The sequence below is a fragment of the Daktulosphaira vitifoliae genome, unplaced genomic scaffold (assembly GCF_025091365.1).
Source record: "Daktulosphaira vitifoliae isolate Bord-2020 unplaced genomic scaffold, ASM2509136v1 Scaffold_3, whole genome shotgun sequence".
Taxonomy (NCBI): domain Eukaryota; kingdom Metazoa; phylum Arthropoda; class Insecta; order Hemiptera; family Phylloxeridae; genus Daktulosphaira; species Daktulosphaira vitifoliae.
Genome location: NW_026099574.1, coordinates 32561988 through 32586744, shown reverse-complemented (window position 1 = coordinate 32586744; position 24757 = coordinate 32561988). Strand labels below are relative to the sequence as shown.

Genomic DNA, 24757 nt, shown 5'->3' with positions numbered 1-24757 from the left:
GTATAGTATTAATTGGACCGAGAAAAGTANTGGAGTACAGTTTGCTATGTATAGTATTAATTGGACCGAGAAAAGTATAAAATTAAAAAAAATGCTCTTGTTGGCTATGAGTTTAAATCACACGAACAGATTTAAGATGAATATTACTCCACAAAAATCGTTGAATTTAGAAGTATTTGGCTCTGTAAGTTTTTTTTTTTGAGAAAACACTGAAATTGTTATATGATATCAAATTCAATATAAAATATATTCATTATAATGTGTGTGATTTGATTAAAATAATAATAATAAATATATAATAATAATTATCAATTAATCATTTATTTTAGGCGATGCGAGTGTCATATTCTATAATTTCACTATTGGCAAAAAAAACAAGTTCGAAATAAGAATTTATTTTGAATCTTTTGTGTTTTATTATATATTAAGTTTACTTTGTGTTAAATTTTACAATGTAATCTTTAAATTAAGACATTAAAAACTTGATTAGTAAATAAGCTATATTTTCATTTTAATTTTTGGCAGTATTATTAAACAATACATTACTACCAGAATCTAATGTAAGAATACATAAAGTATTCGTATGTGTAGAACAGCTCGGTGAAACAAAAGTAGGTTAGCGCTAATTCTTGAACTTGCGTGCTGTACGCGTGTTTGAGGTGCCGCACCCCCATACAAGAGCATCAATCACATATATTTATTTTGTAAATCGTTCTAAAATTATGATAACAGAATAAATTTTATAAGTTTAATAGGAAAATATTAAGATAAATAACTTATTATTCTATATCTGTGTAATCTACATTCAAATAATATTGAATTATTTTACATTTTCCATAAGCTTATAAAAAAAATGTGTGCTGAATTGAATATATTTACTTGAAATATTTCTATATATTTAAGCTATGAGTTGTGAACTGTCCTCCTTAATATTTTATAATGTGTATTCTACGAAATGCCTCCTGTTGAAATAGTGTACACTCATGATTACTTAAAGAAATACAAAATGTAGATCAGCAAAGTTTTAATTTAGATAGTTAATTTAGATGTTTAACTATTTTAAGCGATACAATACACTATTTTCTAAAATCCTATTATTTTTTTGAGACATATTTGTGAAATTTTAAATGTTATTAAATAAATTATAAAAACATTGTAATGGTACAGTTTAGATGAAATGTTGTAAATGTACTATTATTGTATTATTACTCGTATTATTGTATAATATGCGACAACATCGTGTGGGACTTTTGCATTCGCGTTATGTGGTGGCGGCGCTGGAAAAATGTTGTCATGCCTAACAAAGTAATAAGAAGATAAAATAGTTGGTTGGTTATGTTTTTAAAAGAAATGAAATACGAAATGAGATCTGTTTATTAAAAAATGAACACGTTGTTTTTCTTTTCTCTCTAAATAAAAACTAACAAGTAACAATAAGATTTTTCATGATGAATTAAATGGAAATATCAACAAACAATGTTTGAGAGAACAGCGAATAAATACGCACAAATATCAACTATATTTGAACTCCTACATCAACGAACATTTATAGAGACCTCATATTTTTTTGTAATTANTTTATAGAGACCTCATATTTTTTTGTAATTATTATTCAACTTTTCAATCATGAACTGTATTATGATTTTACTTTGTCAAATTTGTGTATTTTAATAATTAATGTGTTGATATAATAATTAATAAGTCATTGGAATCGCTATTTTAATGTTTTAATACTTTTAGTTATTAGAATTTTATATTCTATTTAAATGATCATCAAAACTACATAATTTTACCTTTAAAATACTGTTTTCATTTTTCTATTTTTATGTAGGAAAAAAATTTAACTAAGTATTTATACTTTCTTTAATTTTACATTGAATAAAATTTATTCATTATATTTATCCAATGATAAATGATTTTTTACCATGAACTTATAATTAATAAACAACAATTTGAGATAGTATAAGAGGTAAAATTGTGCATCCGATCCTATACAAACATATTACTTATTTTTTACCAATATTTATTTTGACTAGATATCGACTGAATTGAAATTTATTAGAAACTATAAATGCTGCAAAAACCTTTCACGACTACATAAAAAAACCTCTAATAAAAATAGTTCTGGGATTATTCAATTAAAATAACACTTTGGTAGTAAGAAATGCTTATAAGTTGGAATTTTAGGTCATAGACGAAATCATATTCAAAAAAATGAAAGGATAACTAAACATAAGATACTACATTAAAAAAACTCTCATCACCCAAAAATTATCCGTAACCAAAATAAATGGAACTCGGAGCACGTTTGTTAAAACATAATCCATTTATTTATCAATATGTTTTGAAGTTACAGCTTTAGTAGAAATACCACAAGCTAAATTAATATATATTTCAAAATCAGTTTCTGGAAATACCTAAATCCAGTAAAATCTGACACGATCGCTTAGGATTGATAACCGGCAAATAAAAGTATACCGAAAACCATGTGAAAAAAGAGGAACAGGACGGGATTACAACCTTCAACCCAGGGCATCGTAGCCACAAACTTTACCACTAGGCGACCATAGACTTGTAATGCAGATCTGGATACACTTTTTAAGGTGTTTTAAAATTTTTAAAGTGATATGCAGACACGGAATCGTGTCAAATCAAATGTGTTTAGAACAATAAAATAAAAATGTTTACAAATACTAATTGAATCATTATTATATGTATATATGCTTGAATGTGTTAACGATTGAACTTAATTTAATATTTAGTAAAGTTATACAACAAATATAATATTTTCATAAACAGCAATTAAAAATATATATATTTGTGTTTCATTAATCAGTTAATTTCATAATTTGTCATTTTAATGAACGATTAATAAAAAAAAGCAAATAATAATATAATATGGTTTATTATAATTGAACAATTAGTAGTTCCACATCCAGTGAATGGTCTTTATAACCTACTCCAATTTTAAATATTTTTTGAAAAAAAAACATAAATAGAAACTAACGATATCATTATCAACTGCGACACGTCTTACAAGACTTGCAGCTACGCTTGACCGGAGGATACGAGAACACGAGTAGGACAAGCCATTTGCGACCACCGCACACACACACACTACCATAACAGTAAAACCGGTTAGGGCAGGTCGCGTTTATGACGATGAATAACCAAAACTCACTCAGCCATTCCGTTATGGTACGACCGAACAAGTACTAACAGTTAGAATTAAGTGAACTGATTTTAATGATATGAGATATTTTGTAATATAATGTTTTAAAAATAACACAAATAATTACAATTTTCTCAAATTCAGTTAACAAAAGTAATATGTACAAAGTTGTATGCAAATGTACATTTTTACTCAATTTCATAAAAAAAATTATAGTTTCACAATAATTAATTATATAATCAACATTTTTATAATTTTAAATAAAAATTTTAAACATTAAAGAACAATCGTTAGGGTTTTTTTTTTATAATAATATATTTCAAGAGCTTTTATTTGGTATGTATAAATTAGCAATTGTTAAACTTCGAAATCCGAAATATTTTCAAATATAGAGTTAAAAAAATATGCTTATGTGGCGGTCGAATGTTCTAGAGCGTTCCGCCGCCGCCTCTAGAAGATTCCTCTGACTATTTAAGGGCAAGATCGTCGCTCCAGTCAATCAATCGAACAGTCAATCACTTACGCATTCTGTCTTAAACGCGCTTCGTCTCTCGCTGTTATTTGTTAGTTCGTTGTAATATAGTATAGTTGTTATTAAACCGTAAAAGTGTTTATTACTTCTATATATTACTCCTCGCTACATTGGTGACCTCGACGATAACAAGTATGAACGCCGAAGAACTACGCAATCAATTGGAGGAGTTACGCCAAGAAAACGCTCGCCTTGCAGCACTATAGGCACAGCAATATCCAACAGCTTCAGTGAATCGCGTTGCCGTCAAGTTCCCACCTTTCTGGTCTTATGGTTCTCACAGGTTGACTCGCAGTTTGCAATCTCGGGAATAACAAGTGAGGAAACAAAATTTAATTATGTTGTAGCTCAGCTTGATACGCGTTACGCCGCCGAAGTAGAGGATATTATTACTAACCCACCACCTACTGAACGCTACAAACATCTAAACTTCGAAATCCGAAATATTTCCAAATATAGAGTTAAAAAAATATGTTTACAAGCATTTGCTGGTCACTTTCAATACTTTCTTATATTAAGGTTTTTCAATGAATTTTTACTAACAGAAAATTAAATATAATAAAACATCATTACAATACGTTTGTTTATGAAAGATTAAATTGCAAGATAAAAAAATAGTAGTGAAATTTTGAAGAAATTTTTCAATTTTTGATTATAAAGCAAAATGATTGGTAAAAAAGCATCATGGTTTTATTTATCTTTTTTTGTTGTAAATAATATAAAAAACTTTAATATAAGTTTATTTAAAAACAATTTAATTAACTGTGATCTTGGCCCACTGAAAAATTCATTATTAAACTTGTGTAAACTGGCAAAATATGATAATATAGACCTTCTGCACAAGCAATAGGTGATAGATGATATGGAATCATATCGATATAGAATTCTGCCAGGGTACACTTTCAGGGTACTAAGAGTATACAACAAGGGAGGATGAGTATTCTCTACTAACGCTCATCTTTCCAATCTAAAAACATAGAAGATTATTAGTGAAAGTTGAAAGAAAGAATGTTCCTCTGATAGTGAAGAGACTTTCAATATGTGCAGGAACTAAAAACAATTATAAAAGTATACCTGCTCAGTAACATACTAAAATGGGTGAGAGAAAACGTAAATCGCCTTCATACTTAAAAGATTTTGAAGTACAGACATTTTTTATCCATATATTTTACTGATATATAATAGAAAATAATATTTAAATCATCTATGATTATTTATATATGTATAATTTTTGTTACCTAATTAATAAACAATAAATTATTATAATAATAGTACATAATTACAAAAATTGTTAGAAGAAAAATTGATTAATGATACAGATAATACTGTTAAAAATATGTTTTTTTTTTAAAATCCCTGTTTAGTTTGCATAATAATAAATTTTTCTTCGAGCTAAATATACCTTAATTATGTGGGTTTCTAATAGTTTTTTTTTATTTTTGTTTACACCCACCACAACCCAACCTAACAACAGATAGGTGAAGTGACGATATTAGTGACAATAAACGAGGAAGTGAAACGAGAGATGTAAAGTTTTAAGTATTTAGGATCAGTTGTATAAAAGAATAGTGGTATTGACGTGGATGAAAGATAAAGGATTCAGTGATTGAAGTGGAGAGAAACATATGGTGTGTTATGCTATAAAATAATTCCAATGTGCAATGATATTCAGAGTGTTAGAAGAAGACTCAAATATTATATGTACTAATTTTAATTTTTTTTTTTCATTGACAGCAAATTTTACAAAAAAAATAACAATTGTTAGAAATGTTTTGTTTTTAATATAATAATATATTTCAAAAGCTTTTATTTAATATGTATAGGTTGGAAATTGTCAAACTTCGAAATTCGAAAAATTTTCAAAAATCGAGTTGAATAACTATGTTTAAAAACATGATTGTTCTTTTTCAATCTCTTCTTATACATAAGTTTTACATTAAATTTTTACAAAAAAAATACTAAAATAAAACTAAATAATATTTTGGTGAAACAGAAAATGTGAATGGTATAGTAAACATTTAATAAAAAAAAACCAAAAATTTTCGATTCCCTGACTACAGCACTCTAAGATGTGATAATTGTATTATTTTATAATATAACAGTTTACATATGAATACATACTAATTGCTCATCAACATTCCGGTACATTATCAAAAATTGAATATAAAGAATTTTTTTTTAAAGCTAATTTTTTCTACTTAAAGAGCATATTTAAATAGTAGAACAATAGTTATTTATATTTAATTGAGGAGGTTTTTTACAATTTTCTCCATCGATAAGTTCAACTAGATAAATATGAAACGAATAATAAAATAAAAATGTTATTAATATTTTGTCTTCTCTAGTAGAATTTTATATTTTAAAACTAATTTAACACTGACTTTAAATTTTCAAAAGAAGAAAAATTAATAAAATAATCATGACGAGTGCTTCGCTCTAGGACACAAAATCTATACTATTGCAACGAAAGTCATGCTAGTAGATGTAGCAACATCTAATCAAAAATAAATATAATGGAAAAATTTGAAACTAAATCAGAATTTGCATAAAAAAGCTTTATATAAATTCACTTAGATAGTGTCAAAAGCAATATAACTGTTGACATAATTATTAAAAATAAAGATACATGTTTGCGAGGATTTTATATTATTAAAACTGAACATAATAAAATAGTCCTTATATGTCTGAAAATAGTAATATGTAGTGATACAAGCAAAAATATGTTAATGTTGAAAAAATTACTTAACTATTTTTAATTTTTGTTTTTTAATAAACAGTTCTGTGGAAGAATTAATGACTGAGATTACAAAACATTTTTAGTAAATCGCAAGCGTTTAAAAATGTTAGATGTTTAAAAAAAAACGATTACTGCCGTGAGACTTTATACGCTTAAGACCAAAAAAATCATTTATAATGATAAAAAAATTACAGATGTAAATATTTCATTTAATAAATCGGTAGCACTGTGGGGTCGCGGTTCAGTATGGACGTGGCATAGTCGGGACAAGTATAGATGATATCTGTCAGTGATTAAAATCAGTATCGTAAGAAATGCTTCGATGCAAATCTATAGATAGTGTTTAATTTTATGAATTTGTTAGATTATTTCAAAAGCAACAATAACAACTACAAGAAACTTTTATCAGAAACAGAAATATACATTTTAAATCAACTCTTCGTGATGTTTTAAAATGTGCAATTAGACTTTTTCTATCATTTCTAAGTTTTAATATTATTACTTATTATTTAAAAATAAATATTTACTTACAAAAAAAAAAAAAAAACCAGCACAGAGGGGTCGCGGCACAGGGGGGACGTGGCATACGGCACAGTGGTGACGTGGCATAGTTGGATCAAGTATTATGATATCTGACAGTGATTAAAATCACTATCAAAAAAAAAAAAACTCTTCCATGCAAATTTTTAGATAGTGTTTAATTTTAAAAAATTGGTGGATTATTCCAAAAGCAACATGATCTGCTAGTTCATTATTAATATCCTGATTCAGATAAAGTATGTCGAATGAAAAAAGGAATTATTAAAAAATATTATTTCTCATCAAAAAATTATGTTGATCCATACATTTTTCAATAAGTTATAGCATTATAAAGTTAAAAATAAAAAAATAAAATCGAGAATTTTCACACAAAAATAGCATTCGGTAACCAATTTCACCCTGAATACAAAATAAAATCCGAAATTTTTTTTTTTCCATAATAAAGTTTATTACATAAGCTTTAATTTAAGAAATATATAAAATTGTCAAACTTTCCGGAACACTTTCAAAATTTAAATTGAAAAAGTAAATTTTTGGTGAAAAAGTTGTCCTTTTTAATCCCCCCTTGTAAAAAGTCAGATATATAAAAAAAATATACCAAATAATATGTAAAGACATCATGCATTTATAAAAAAAAGAATTATATTGATCCATACATCTTTCAAAAAGTTATAGAATTATAAAGTTAAAAATATAAAAAAGAATTTCTTTACAAAAATCGTATTTTTTTTATCAACTTTGATGTCTGTTTTACCATGAAGATAAAATAAAGTCCGAAAATTTTTTTTACCATAATAAAGTATATTACATTAGCTTTAATTTAATATATATATAAAAGTGTCAGACTTTTCGGAAAACTTTCAAAAGTTAAGTTGAAAAAGTTCTATTTTCTACATGAATTTTTTAGATTTAAACGCCCCTTTATATATAGGGAAATAGTCCGATTTAAAAAATAGTATGTCGAATGAAAGATGAATATAAATACTACTTCTCATGAAAAAATTGTATTGATCCATACATTTTTCAAAAAGTTATAGCATAATAAAGTTAAAAATGTAAAATACAAAATCGAAAATTTTCACACAAAAATGTCATTCGGTAGCTATTTTCACCGTGAAGATAAACTAAAGTCTGAAATTTTATTTTTCCATAATAAAGTATATTACATTACCTTTAATTTAATATATATATAAAAGTGTCAGACCTTCCGGAACACTTTCAAAATTTAAGTAGAAAAAGTTAATATTTTGTGAAAAAGTTGTCATTTTGAATCCCCTTCTGTGGGCAGGGAAAGGGTCAAATGTATAAAAAAAATATATAAAATGATAGGTAAAAACATTATGCATCTATAAAAAAAAATTATATTGATTTATTCATTTTAAATAAAAAAAATTTCGAAAATTAGCAATTTTAAAATTTGTTATTTTTTTGGAGGTTTCCCTCATTTACAGGGGACGAAAGAAATTTTTTAAATTTTTGCGGGTAATGTCTTCGACTACATAAGATTTGTGATCTTTTGACGTATTATTGAAAGAATTCGGTTAGGTGAGAGCTGAGAAAAAGTGGTAACAGACACAAAAAAAAAATAAACACATCTTAGTAAAACCAATACCTTCTCAGCTTCGCATCGAAGCTAATAATTAAGAACAAAAAAAGAATTGTTTTAAATTAGTAATGATTTTGATTATTTATTTGTTGAAAATAAGGAAAATGACATATTTAATCAATTTTTCTAATCTTTTAAAATTGATTTTTGTAAATATTTATAGTAAAAAAAAATTATTATCATGACTTTTAGCTCAATATGCAAGTTTGAAATTGACATCATTAAATAGAAAATGTTATGAGAATTAATAAAATCGTATCGCTAAGATTAATATGCAGTCAGGAAATTTTATAATTAATATTTATAGTAAATTTATCAAAAAAGCTCAATATTTTTAGCTTTGATGTGAAGCTGAGAAAGTATTGGTTTTACTAAAATGTGTTTTTTTTTTTTTTATTGGTTTTACCAAATTTATAAAGTACACTTTCGATTTTTTATAAACAAATATGTATGGATTATTAAAAGCTTTTATTATAGTATTATTGGTCAAGTAGACAGATCTACAAATTGACTTAAATGTAAATGATAGATTTTAAATAATTAAAAAAAACATTTTCCTAATTGTTATATCGGTTTTAAATATTTCGATATAATTAGCTACATTAATACATAAAATAATATACTTATTAAAAATTCACTTGAAAAATTGTATAAGATAAATTTTCATAAATGAGATCAATGATCAGTGTGGATCATTATCTCTTTAAAATAAAAATAAAAATACTGAAAGTTATTTATAATAATTATTAAAATTTTGTACTCACATTATTTTTAAGTTTTAAATAAAATAATAAAGGGAAACAAAACAAGAAAACAGAAAATTTTAAATATCGAAATCACAATTCATAACAAAATAGATAACCATCAACAATAAAATACATATGCTTCTACTTAACATGAAATTTGATGTGAGTGCTAGTGCAAGCACTTACATCATTATTAATAAAATATATAGCGTTTACATTTCATTTAAATTCCATTATATGGATTACAGATATGAATAACAGATACTATCTGTTAAAGACAGGCGTTTATGATATAAATTTAAGGTATGTGTAATACATTGGTATGTAATTATAATATTGATCAAATTTCAAGAACTATCGATTTTATATTTGGCGCTTATAATATTTTAATAAATAAATAATAAAAAGTCGTTTTTGACACACTTATGGCATATTGTATTATAAATGCAATTTTAATAAAATTGTTACATAATATTAAATTATTAATATATAAATTATTAATTATTAAATTATTTAATATTTAATATTTTACATTTAATTTACTTTTATATTTAGGGATGAATTTTAAGGATGTAAGAGTCTATATTAAATGGTAAGGATTATTGTTTATAAAGTCTAATAGTACTATAATTATTTTTATATTCTATGAAATTTTAAGTAATAATTATGACATTCTCTTCTATTCCTTTTTTGGACATTTAAATGACAATCAATTTCTATACAAAGGGAAAAAGTGATTATTTCTGTTATTTTTTTTAACAATCATGGCTTGTATTTGGGTAAATAATTTAATGGAGAAAAATTTTACCTAATTTTTAGCTTCGATGCGACGCTGAGAACGTATTATTTTTACTATGATGTATTTTTTTTTTTTTTGTGTCTTTTATCACTTTTTCTCAGCTCTCACCCAACCGATTTCTTTCAAAAGATCACAAATTGTATCTAGTCAAAGACGTTTCCCTAAAAATTGAAAAAATTTCCCTCGTTCCCAATAAATGGGGGAAACCTCCAAAAAAATTACAAATTGAAAAAACGCTAATTTTCTAAATTTTTAAAATTTTTTTAACTTAAAACTGCTATAACTTTTTTAAAAATGAACAAATCAATATAATTTTTTTTATAGATGCTTGATGTCTTTACTTATCATGTGATATATTTTTTTTATAAATCTGACCCTTTACCAGCCCACAAGGGGGGATTCAAAATGACAACTTTTTCAGAATAAATTAACTTTTTTTCAACTGAACTTTTGAAAGTGTTCCGGAAATACTGACACTCTTATATATATCTTAAATTAAGGCTAACGTAATATACTTTCTTATAAAAAAAAAAAAAATTCGGACTTTATTTTGGCTTCATGGTGAAAATAGCTACCGTATTCAAAAGTATGCTATTTTTGTGTTAAAATTCTTGGTTTTGTATTTCATTTTATTATAAGGGGATTACACTGATGTTCATAAAATTATATCAATCTAATTGACATGTTATAAAATGTTAAATATATTTAAATTTTTTTATTTCTTTGAAGTCGAGAAAATTAACTTTAAAATTTGAACTAGCTAAATGTCCATTTTTATTAAGTAATTAATACGATGTACGGTTTCTGAGAAGGTAACACTTGGGTCTTTCACGTCTGTGGCACTGAATTTTTTCTTAATTCTTTTTGAGTTAGAAAAAAATGTTAAACTTATTTGATTTTTATCTCAATTAGATTCAATAACTTTTTTTTTAGAACAATAAATATCAAAGATCGCATTACTGTAGTCTCCTCTCGTCAGAATAAAAACATATTAATATTATCTTACTATGTGGTTTTTTTTTGTAGCTATCATTTATTTTTTTAGCTCTCACTTGACCTACTTTTTTCACAAATTTTTTTTTTTAATTAAACACTATCTATAGATTTGCATCGAAGCGTTTTTTATGAAGTGATTCAAATCACTGTCAGATATCCTCTATACTGGACCCAACTATGCCACGACCCCATTGTGTCTCCACCCCACTGTGCTGGGTTTTTTTTTATTAATATTTGCTGTCTACAGTCAAAAGTTAATTAGTGATGTTATCGCAAGTAAATGTTCAGATTATCAAAAATTATTATTTTTAATTTTTAAGAAGTATTTTTTTTGGATACTTCACATTATTTAGTACTTTTTTTACTCAATTACAATAATAACAATTTTTTGTATAGTGAACTCCTGAGGATAAATTTTTATAGAATTTCATATGTTGAGTGATTGCTATATCATCAACCACCCAATTAATCAAATTATTAGGTGTACAAATAGAAAACAGCCGTTTTTATATAGGTGGCGCCAGCAATGCGAATCTGTAGGTAAGTACGACCAGGAACGGTATATAGTCTACTGAGGCAATGGTCAACAACCTCACAGAATCTCGCTTCTTTACTATTACTGTGCTTTGATTTGTTTGTGCGCGAAAATGGCGATATTCCAGCCAATCATTGGTCATTTGCGGGAAGTGTTGCTCTTTGCAATTAATTCGAAATAAAATACAGCTCAGGCGCGTCGAATGATTGTAGAAACTCATGGCGAAAGTCGAATTAGTGAAAGATCGTGCGGGGAATGATTTAAAAAGTTTAAAAATGGCGAATATGATGTGGAAGACAAGAAACGTCCCGGACACGTGATAAAGTTCAAAGATGCAAAATTAAAAACTTTACTGAATGAAGATTCTTGTAAAACGCAACAGGAACTTGCAAATTTATAAATTTATTAAACGTTACTCAGCAAGTCGTTTCTATTCTCTTAAAGAGCTTAGAAATGATCCAAAAACTAGGAAATTGGTTGCCGTACGACTTAAAGCCGAGGGACATCGAACGGCGCCTTTGCACGAGCGAGCAACTCCTTCAACGGCAAAACAGACAGGGTTTTTTGTATCCCATCGTCACCGGCGATGAAAAGTGGATATAAAATAACAACTCAAAGCGGAAAAAATCATGGGGACTTCCCGACCATGCATCAACTTCGACAGCAAAACCGAATATTCATGGCTCGAAGCTGATGCTGTGTAATTGGTGGGACCAGCTTGTCGTAGTGTACTATGAACTCTTGCAACCAGGTGAAATCATTACAGGAGCTCTCTATCGGACGCAACTAATACGATTGAGTTGAAGGGAAAACGCCCGCAATACTCGGAAAGACACGACAAGGTGATACTTTTGCATGACAACGCTCGACCACATGTTTCCAAGGTAGTTAAAACATACCTGCACTTTGAAATGGGCACATCCTTCCCCACTCACCGTACTCTCCTGACATCACCCCTTCTGATTTTTACTTATTCCGATCGATGATGCATGACCTGAGTGAACAGCATTTTCGTTCTTTCGAGAAACCAAAAATTAGATTGATTCGTGGAACGCGTCAAACAACGAGCAATTTTTTCGACACGGAATTCAAAAGTTGCCTAAAATATGGAAATAAGTTCTGACTAGCAATTGAAATTACTTCGAAGTTTGAGTATTTAACATGTTTTCTACAATAAAGTCTTCAATCTTAAAAAAAAACGGCGGTTTTCTATTTGTACGCCCAATAAAATAATATTCACAATTTTTAGCTTCGATACAAAGGCGAAAAGGTATTAATTTTACTAGATGTGTTTTTTATTTATTTATTTTTTGTGTGTCTGTGAAAGCTCCATCTTAGCTAACGATGGTCTGATTTAATATATTTAATAATTTTTTATTTACCTATAATTTAATATATTTTTGTGAACATTTGACCCTTTCTAGCCCACAGGAAGGGTTTCAAAATGTTAATTTTGCACAAAAAATGAACTATTTCAACTTAACTTTTGAAGATATTCCGGAAATACTTTTATATATATCTTAAATTAAAACTTATTTAATATACTTCAATTTGAAAAAATAATTTGAACTATAGACTTGTCTTCATAGTGAAAATGACTATTGTGTTCAAAAACATGCTATTTTTGTGTTAAAATTCACGGTTTTGTATTTTATTTTATTTTAAAATACCTTACTAGGGGTGTACACTGATTTTTATAAATATTACATCAATCTAATTTACATAGATTAGAAAGTTAAACTCATTCAATTGAGTAGATCTTTTTAACAGGTATTTGATTTTTTTTTTTTTAATTGTTTCGATGATAAACTAAGAAGTTATTAATCTTGTGGTATTTTTTTTGTCTGTATATAAAAATTATCAACTCTCACTGGATCAATTCTGGTGATAATTCGTCAAAATAACCGATCTGATATCTGGTTAAACTAATAGTCATCAAATATTGGAAAAAATTTAAGAAATTTAGACGAATATCTACTATAAAAAATGGCAATTTCTAAAAAAAAAATTTTTTTTAATTAAATATCTCCACAAATAATAAAAGTATAAAATTTGTTTTTATACTAATTTACACAGTAAAATTATATCAATAAAATAAAATATTTTTTAATCAGCATAAACCAAAATATTCTTTGCTTAATTACGTTTTTACGTTGATTTCAATTCTCAATTAGGTTAATTTTCATCTTCTCTATTTTTGAGATAAATAATAAAATATAAATACAAGTATTTATATTTCAAAAATTATTTTAACTTTTAATATGTTAAAAATAATCCACGAAAATTTTAATTAAAAATGCCAACCTTGACCTATTTTTTGTACGATTAAGTTGATTTTTAGAAAATTTATTATTTAAAAATGTTGAACTGCTAAGCTTTTTATTAGTTTAACTTGCAAGTTTGATATTAATAACACTAAATAGAAAATTTTAAGAAAGTTTTGAAAAATGATTTTGTTTAGATTTATATATGGTCAGGAACTTATATAATTACTTTTATCAGTAAAATTATAAAAAAATCCAAAATTTTGTTAAAATCACCTATCATATTTTTTTATTATATCGTAATATAATGATTTAAATAATAATAATTTCTATGTAATCCTTAGTGCTTAAATATATACTATAATTAAAATATTCAGAACAATATGCCATATAGTTATATCATATATTTTTTAACTTATTAGTAATAATATGAAAAGTTAGTGCCTATAAAAAAACCGAATTGTAAATTTGATATCAGCATGAAATTTTATCAAAAAGAATATATTTTTGACCAGGTGCAGACTGGGACCAAGTTTCTTACTGGAAAACCAAGTTAAAGGGGCCCATAGGCACTTTTCGGGGCCGCACCAAAGGTTCTGGGAGCCCATCTGATTTTTTGTGCTGGTTGAACAAAAAAAAAAAAGGTCTGTAATAAAATTTAGGCCAAAAATGGTGACTTAACTAGTGTATCTTTGTAATATTTTGATTAAATAGTTTAGCATCAGTATTAATGAAATTCTTTATTTTTATTTAAAACCTTTACCATAAATTTTAATTTAAAATAATATATTTTTTTTTAAGTTATACGTATTAAATTCTCCCTTTTCGCTTTAAACAAAATTTTAGCTTAATGGCTGATTTAATCTTATTAGATTAGTTAAATTGAACAATAGAGAAATTTTTTTAAATACTTTAAACTAATACAGATGTTAAGTTTACAAAGTATTGAACAACGTATTGTAAAATAATATGCAGTTTTTAAGGAAAATCTGAAGGTAAAACTACAAAATTAACAAATATATTCAGTTAAATTTTTAATAATCTAAATATTTCCAAACTTTTCTCACACATGGAATCTATTATTTCGTCATTAGTTATTTCATCTACTAATTCACGTTCGCAATTCATGATGAATATTGACTCTAAATTTGAAGCCTCACAATCGCACCTTAATCAATTTCAGTTTGGAGAATGATCTCTTACAGGTTGTTTGAGTTAAAAGAATAGTCAATAAAAATTTGTATACGTCGAAGAATTCATTATATATCAAAGAATACATATTAAACTCATAAATCATGTTCGTCACGCACAATAAACACGAGTTACATTTTACATTTTCTTATCAATCGCCTTGGTTCAAATAGTTCAAAATCACCATACTACTCATTACTACCAGAAAATCTGTTCTCTAAGCAAGCAATAATAGTATCCATAACGACACTATAAGTTTTTATTTCATAATTTTTTTCTGGAGAAGCTCCAATTTCCGGGTCAATGTTGGGGTTATCTTCAAAACGTCGTGGAATGTATATTCTTCTTTTTTGAGGTAATTCTAACTCAATATCAATTTCTGTTTTGTGTTTCCATATAGCTTCCAATGTAAATATTGAAAATTCTTTTGCAGCTGCACTTATCGATGAAAATTGACTTTGATTTTCTTTTAATGACTTTATAGTTACTTAAATTTTTCGCCAGGCCTGTATATAATCAAGACTAAATATTTGTAAATAATCAGACAGAGCAGTTGTGAACTTAAATATTTGTAGAAACATCATAGCTCTTAATGTTGTTTCATAACTCGTGAGTCGATTTAGTAAACTTCGTGCTGTACTTCTTACACCAGCTGCAAAACTATTAAAAAAGATATTTCATAAAGTGCTAAAACAATTGGCACATTGGTCAGTTTTTTCTGTCTTCATTTTCGCCTTCATTTGTCCACATAATAATACGACCAAATATTTTTACGAAGGCATCATTTTTAGACCTCCATCTAGTTACAATTAATATATTATCAAATGTGATTGACGGCCAGAATTACTTTTGATACGTATTTGAACCGGTTTATCGGAATTGTTACCGCTGCTCGGTGGTATCTTTTTGTTTAATAAATCAGTTGTATACTAGACACCCATGTGTTGCGTCATTCGTGTCACCTCATCGTACATAAAAACTTTGACATTCATAAACATTGAGCCTTTTATAAGATTCTTTAAAAATAAACAAATAATTCTTTGAAAAAAGATATTACTATAACCTTACTCGAAGTAATTTGTTGCAGTACAAGATTCAATACGTGAGCATAGCACCATGTATGAATGTGCCTTGGAAGCAGTTTTTTAAGTTTCGCCTGGACTCCATTGTACTCTCCATTCATATTAGCGGCTTTATCAGAGGCGTTTGCAATACATTTATCTAATCTAATATTTTTAGAAATTAAAATTGATTTCAACAAATCAAATAAGCCTTGTCCTGAAGAGGAAATTATTTTTTTCAAAGTTATAACTCTTTCCTTAACTTCTACTGAAGATTTTTGATCTTCTGATGATACATTCATAGATGTATCTATTGTAATTGAATAGTTGTTAGCCACATTAACTTCTTTAGATATCTTACACAACAATAATTCGCCAATAGTTTGAATTACATTTGTTACAGTTTTGTGACCTAAAAAAAGTAAACAAATTTCCTCTACCAGATTTACCTCTTTTCAATTTCTTTCCACTTTCAATTATTGCTTTAGTAATATGATTACTTAATTTTGCATTCCACTTTGCTATCAATAATTCTATTTCCAAAAATTTCCCATGATTTACTGATTTATTTTTTAAGTCGTAAGCAGACTCATATCTGAATCCTCTGAAAGGTAATCCTTGTTTTTCAATTACTTTAACAACATCAATAATTATTTGAGCTACTCTTCTTCTCTGCATCACTTAATTTTGACACTTCTGTGTGATTTTTTGACTCTTCGTGATCTTTAATATGCTCATAAACATGAATCCATCTGCTAAATCCACTATGGCTAGTAAAAGCTGATGATTTAGAGCAGTATACTAAACATATTGAACAAAATAAAGAATTAGGTTCATGACTATAGGATAACCAATTTCTTTTGATATTGTCTGTGATCCTGGAATAATTTCATAATAAGCTTTAGTTATATTAAATAGTAAAGGAGACCTATTTTCTCTTGGAAATTTGGATGAAACGAAAAAAAATATTTAATATTTTGTTTGCTCTTGGGCTCAAAAAAATAATTAAAATTTGTTTGATGGTCAATCACTATAGTTAAATTATTTTTGACTAGAAGGTCACATAAATCAATTTTGACTTCAGAATTAGTGATTTGAAGGTCAATATTTTCGTCGTGACGCAAATAAATTTTAACCTCAGAGTTGTCCGAAAGCATTTTAGAACTAGATGAATGTGGCACAGAAATATCATAATTCTCGAGTGTTTGATTTTTACGAGGTATCTTTATCGGCTCTAAATTGAGGTTATTTTACGAAGCAGTTAGAAAATAATTTGTTTTTTTTAGATTTATTTGCTATATCCTCGAGACATTTCTTGTTATGTTTTTTTGTTTTAAAGAACCGCGCTTATGATATTTTTTATTTTGGTCGATGTTATCCTATTTCATTATGAATTAGCCTAATAAATACAAAATTAATTGTATATTTTTTTTTAAACTAAAAATATGATTTTAGGGTTAGTAAATATTGTAGTAGTATTCGTTTCCAAAACTTTATAGTTTTTTTAAAATAAAACGTAGCTTGGTAAAAAATCATTTTGTTTGGAAATATTATGTTTGAAACGGCCTCCCTAGGTTATTTTGAAAATTACACTACTTGATGTTTGTCTATTACAACGAAAAGAATGTTCTCAATTTTTTTTTTGGATTTTTTTTTATTATTTAAAAATAATTCTTACGTTTTTCCTAAACACTATTTTTTTTTTTAATTTTAGCTTCGATGCGAAGCTGAAAAAGTACAATTTACCATGACGTGTTTTTTTTATCTGCCGCCTACTTTTCTCAGCTGAGACATGACCGATTTTGATGAACTATACGTAGTAGACCACTAATCGTATCCCGTAAAAGGAGAAAGTATTAAACAAAAAATGATGTGCTATCGTTTTAATATTAACTTCAACCATTAAAACCAATAGAAAAATTAAATGCTTTTGTTAAATTATCTGACTTTTCTAAAAATAATATTAATGTTTTTCGTGTTGCAGTCATTAAAATTAAGTTTTTATAATCAAAAAAGTTGTTTTTTTCTTGTTGCCAAAATTTCAGAAGTTCTCTAATATTTGTTTAGAAAGGTAAGATAACTTTACATAATACGATTAAATTACAAATGGGGTTCTCCATGAAAACTTTTAGTAAAATCGAAAAAACGGAAAAATATCATACTTTACACATAGCTTTAATATTGATTAATGTGGATGCTCTTTTTATTGTAATATACGTGCAGTATAATTTAAATTTTTTATTTGTTGCTAAGCAAGAATGAGTAAACATAATTTTATACGCTATAGTTATAGATTTACGTAATTATTGCATGCACTCCTAATTATATTTAGTATACATGTCATAAAGAGTCGGATTGAGACTTTTCAGCCTACCGAGATTTTAAGTTTCAGCCCTTAACAAAAAGTCAGCCAATACGACAAAAGCTGTTGTACTCATCACTTATTTTATTTACATCCTAGTCAAAGAAAAAACATAATTATTCTTTCGTGATCACTTTTTAGTAGATGAATTCATTATATGCGATCTAACCTACCCCTCAAGGAATCGAACATCCATTCATATTCCAACTCAATCTATCTCTTATAGTTATAATAATTCGCTGTACTGTATGTTTCGTAATGCCAATCAACGCCATTAGCACATTTTTACTAGTACCCCTCCGTTATATCACTAATTACTTTATTATAATATACTTAATCTTTAATAAATTAAATCACTTAGTTGTAAACATTATGTAAATTGCCGTTTGGCGCGAATAAATAAAATTAAATAATTTTTTTTTTTGTTTGTCAGGAAAGAAATTGGGGATTTTTGTAAAAAAAAACATTATTAAAATATAGGCAGTTGGCTTTTACTAATTAATTTGCCGTAGTATCAAGGGAGCCCATATACCATAATTTTTGGGGGACACATTTTTGACTATGATGAAAGTTCCTTGTCAAACCTTTAATTCATAATCAATAACAAATTATTTTCTGAAAAGTTATGTATCAAGCCCTTCAATTTTTATACGATTACGTCAATAAAAGTAATAACCACTTTATATTTTAGTCACGTACTAATATAATTACTTATCATATTTTTGTATTTATATCGTAATAAATGATTTCAATAGAAATAATTTCTATGTAATCCTTAGTGTTTAAATATATGCTATAATTAAAATATTCAGAACTATATGCCGTATAGTTATATCATATATTTTTTATCTTATTAGTAATAATATCAAAAGTTAGTGCCTATAAAAAAAATCTAATTGCAGTTTTGAAATCAGCGCGAAAAATTTATCAAAAAGAGTAAATTTTTGACTCTGATGAAAATTCCATGTAAAAACTTTAATTCATTATCAACAACAAATTATTTTCTAAAAAGTTCTGTATCAAACCCTTCAATTTTTATATGATTTTGCCAATAAAAGTAATAACCACTTTATAATTTTTTATAAGTTTCCTGGAAAAATTACAACACAAAATTATTAAATTTCAATTTTATACTAGACTTAATTGCTATAATAAATATCTATTCTTATCTTATACTTATAAATCAAAGAACTACTAATCAGGAATAATGAAAAAATAGTTTTCATTTTGATTTTGATATTATCCACCAATTTCTTAAAATTCTTTCTATAGTTTAAGATCGAAGCGTTTCTTATGATATTGATTTTAATCACTATCAGATATCATCTATACTTGTCCCTACTAAGATGTGGGTGTATCTATTTTTGTCACTAGCCTTGGCTGCACTCGTTTTCTCACCAAGGTATAGAAATGCCAATAACTTCTGAAGTACTTTTTCAAAAATTGTCATCCAACAATCATTTTTGTAATAAGATCATTTAAATAATCTAGTCATTTATATATGGAGTTATTTTTAAAAATAAAGTAACAACCTTATAATGTATAAGTGGTGAACAAAATATACTTAATCATTGTTAAATTGAGAAAAACATGTACCTAAAAGATATCAAAAAATAAAAAATAAAAATTATTTTTATTTTTCGATTAATTAAATGATTCATGATAAATGAATTACTTAGTAGAGGTGTTCAAAAATTTTAAAAATAGGTTAATTGTTACCAAAAATGGGAAATGCTCAATCCCTTTAACTTACTTATTAAATAGCCAATATAATGTTGTAAAATTCAGTGAATATATCACAAGTCTAACTCATATTTTCCAAACAGACAAAATAAATTATTGTGTGTAAAAGTCATATACTAATTACTCAATTAATTAAGTAAAAACAAAAGAACAACAAAAAAAATACAAAAAAGTAATAAATAATATTAATTTCATACATTTTTTTTTTAGATCAATTAGTCATACAAGGGCAGAACAACCCTACTCCGAAATAAAATGCAAAATCATATTCGAGAAAAATTTATTTTAAACGATCGAATATTAAAAATTCTAAACTTGCATTGTGAACTTAATCCATTTAATCTGACAGCAATTCGCAATTTCAAGTTCTATCATCTCATTTATGCTCTACTATTATTATTGGAATTTATTGTAATCAATTGCTATGTGTTTATTGGTTTTTACTATGTGAAAAACGATTTTATTTCAGCTACACAATTATTTATAAATATAATATCCGCTATTCAAATATATCTAAACAACTATAGACTTTCTAAAAAATATGGTGAATTAAGGAAATTATTAGATGCATCGAGTAGCTATTTTCTGTCTTCTAATTATAAAGCAAAATATATGTTTAAACACAACGAATCTATGTGTACTAAAATAATAAATATAAACTTTTTTATGTATATTTTGGGGTGCTTAGTTTGGTTTCTTAGTCCATTACTTATAAAAGAATTTCCTCTAAAAAGAAGAGACGGCAGTCTGGTTATTTACCATAACAACATCCTAAATTCATTCTTAAGTTTTATACCCATTTCGGTTTATGAGCAAATTTACCCAATTGTTTATCTATTGGAAGCTTTGGAAGTAGTACATGTTTGTTCTGAATTGTTTTTCTACTATACAATAGTTATACAATTTTGTTGGATGTTATCAGCTCAACTGAAAATAATTGCGTTTGAATTCGAATCATTTGGATATGAAAATGTTGAATTAGGTACGTGTGAAATGATTATAATTAATCTCTATTTCTTATTTCAATATTTTTTGTTAACATAAAAGGAAAACATAATTTTTTCATTACTATTAAGATTTTAAATTAATTATTTATTTTCCAAATAGAACAAAAAAACGACTCTTACTACATGAAACATTTGAATCAAATACTTTTGGATCAGACAAAGATAAATGTGTAAGTTGATAAAAATATGTTATATCAAAGTGACTACTTCATTGTAATCTTTTTTTATACTTAACATTTATTTTTATGTATTGTTAAAATGATACATTTATTCTTATCATCATGTTACGAATATTATCTGCGTTTTTATACAATGATTAATTGTCAAACATAGTTTTTTAAAACACATTTTAAAATGTTATTCATAACATGATAGATAATCCAATAACTAATTCGATATTACATTTTTATTAATCATTATTATTCTTATTAGTTCAATTAAGAAATTTCATGAAATTATGAAACCGATGACGTGGTTTACTTTTGTATACTGCTTAAATCTTTTAAATGCTCTCATATATGTGTGTATTTTGGTATGTATTTTCAAAATTAGCAATCAAGTCATTTTCATAATTTGATGAGAAATTTGTTTGTAGATTTACTTTCAAAATGATGGTGTATTATCAGTTGGGTTTGTGAAAATTATATTATCAATATCAGTGGCCATAATCGATTTGTTTGTTATAAGCTATTTTTATGGTTATCTTGAAAATCAAGTAAATTAGATTTTGACAGTAGTTAGTACATTTTAATTACATTTTGACTAAACATTTGTATAAATACTCCATTTATGACATATTACAATATTTATGAAAATAAATTTTCATAAAAAATATACGAAAAAAGTATGCCCCACGAATAAAAGTACAAAACAGTAAAGTGCAAAAAGTATAATAAACAAATATAGTTTAAATGAATTTTAATAATTTTTAATAAAAAATTTTACTCTGTAGCTACATTTTAATGTTTTGTATACTAATTTACTATAGTTTACTACTAAAATCTTATTTATTTTGTGTTATTTTATAGTTATCTCGTAAATCAAGTTAAATTATTATTTTTTCGATTAATATGGTTTTATTACTTTGAAGTTATCTACATAATACAATTTTTGATTTGGCCGAATCAAAAATTTAATTTAATTAATTAGATTTCGATGGTAGGCAGCACGTTTTTATGTAATTTTTACTTAAATATGATATAAATACTTAATTAATGAAGTTATTAAGCGTTTATAATAAAAATTTTACGGAGTTCTTTTCAAAAATACATTAACGAATAAAATACACTCTTTGTTAAAGTATGCATCAGTAAATGAGAGCAAATATTTATAAAAAAAATAAACATCATTTGTTCATTTAAACTATGTGCCTAGAAGTCGTAATTTAAAAAAAAAAAAAAAAAATTTGTCTATTAAAATATAGAGTCATTATTTTATCGTCAACCACTCTGGACTGCACACATAAACACTTTTTGCAATTCACGGCCAATGTGTCATAATAAGATATCCCTATCGACAGTTGACATTTTACCATCTTCGCGATCACTTTTTTTTGCCTGATAATTAACTTAACTTCGATACCCCGTATATTATAGTGTGTGTGTGTGTCGCCGTCAGCTCCCTGTTGGATTATAACATTTCTAGGTGTCCAGCAGGTTGTATTATCTATTTAATATTTCAATTGCTTAATAAATATTTATTTTTATCGTTGTTAACCTAAAGTGTTATATATATATATTGTAGTGCGACCCTTGGTAGTTCCTCTAAGGGAATATAAATTAAATAGGAAACTTCAGTACCTAAGGTAGATATAGCCTAGCCAGCTATCCCCCGTTGGTCCCTTAGAATACTGTCGACGGGCATTTAGGCTCAACCCCTAAATAGCGACGTATCACGGGTAGTATAAAGTACATATTCACTGTTTATGCAATTGTTCTATTAATTCTTCTATTAGTTTTTCTTAATGTTATTTTACAATATTGTTTAAGTTATACTAGTTAATACAAAATCATTTTTTTATCGTCAACCACTCAATTACAAACAAGATAGTTACATATTATTCTTGAATTATTGACTATGTAATTCTTTTTAAGTTCTTCCATTATGCATTGTAAGGCTATCAACTTTTTTTTTCTTGAAATGAGTACGCATATTTTGATTTAATAAAATGTTTGAAGTTTTACTTTAATAATAAATGGCATTTTAATTTTTAATATAAATATATTCGTTTGTTAGATATAAAATTCGAAAGTATCAAGTTGTTTGAGTTAATATACATATTTAATAGACTAGGGATTACAAATACAAGTATTGAATTGGTTTCTTATTACGTCGCTATCACAGAGGCGGAGTGTTTAATGTCAATTAAAACTTTATAAATATATATGCTTTTTGTATTGGCTGTTGGTGTGTTTATATACTAACAAATGTGCCTTACTACCATTGATAATAAATGCTGCGTATTTGTAAATATAAATGTCATAAAAAACCAACACAATTTTTTTATGGAGAAATAATTTTTATTTATAATTAAAATTAATTATTATATAAAATAATATGTGAAAATTTATTACTTCATTAATAACTATTTTCCATAAATTTAAGTGACTTCTATTTTAACATTTATACTTTATACTATATTATCAGATGAATGGAGTACAGTTTACTATGTATAGTATTAATTGGACCGATAAAAGTATAAAATTAAAAAAAATGTTCTTAATGGCTATGAGTTTAAATCACACGAACAAATTAAAGATGAATATTACTCCACAAAAATCGTTGAATCTAGAAGTATTTGGCTCGGTAAGTCTTTTTTTTTAGAGAAAGAACTGAAATCGTTATATTTTATCAAATTCAATGTAAAATATATTCATTATAATGCATGTGACTTGATTAAAATAATAATAATAAATATATAATAATAATTATGAATTAATAATTTATTTTAGGCGATGCGTGTGTCCTATTCTATAATTTCACTCTTGGCAAAAGAAACAATTTCGAAATAAGAATTTATTTTGAATCTTTTGTGTTTTATTATATATTAAGTTCACTTTGTGTTAAATTTTACAATGTAATCTTTAAATTAAAACATTAAAAACTTGATTAGTAAATTANTGTGTTAAATTTTACAATGTAATCTTTAAATTAAGACATTAAAAACTTGATTAGTAAATAAGCTATATTTTCATTTTAATTTTTGGCAGTATTATTAAACAATACATTAATACCAGAATCTAATGTAAGAATACATAAAGTATTCGTATGTGTTGAACAGCTCGGTGAAACAAAGATAGGTACGCGCTAATTCTTGAACGTGCGTGCTGTACGCGTGTTTGATGTACCGCACTTCCATACGCAAAAGCTTACACCACCGACCTAGATGTTTAAGTACATTACTGTATTGACACAGGGATTGAAATATATATTGTTACTACTACTGCCGTCGATAATGTCATAATAC

General features: G+C 26.3%; 2 protein-coding genes across 2 annotated transcripts in view; both read left to right on the top strand.

The window, feature by feature from the left end:
• The window catches only part of LOC126902114 (odorant receptor 46a-like), a 143677-nt gene that overhangs the window by 38501 nt on the left and 80419 nt on the right, over positions 1 to 24757 (top strand). The window lies entirely within an intron of this gene.
• LOC126901737 (uncharacterized) lies at positions 20782 to 24400 on the top strand. The gene is made up of 6 exons (XM_050678459.1): positions 20782 to 21266; positions 21392 to 21461; positions 21724 to 21823; positions 21887 to 22006; positions 23938 to 24096; positions 24243 to 24400. Exons 1-6 carry the CDS (start codon positions 20897 to 20899, stop codon positions 24300 to 24302), a joined length of 879 nt encoding a protein of 292 aa, XP_050534416.1. The 5' UTR covers positions 20782 to 20896; the 3' UTR covers positions 24303 to 24400.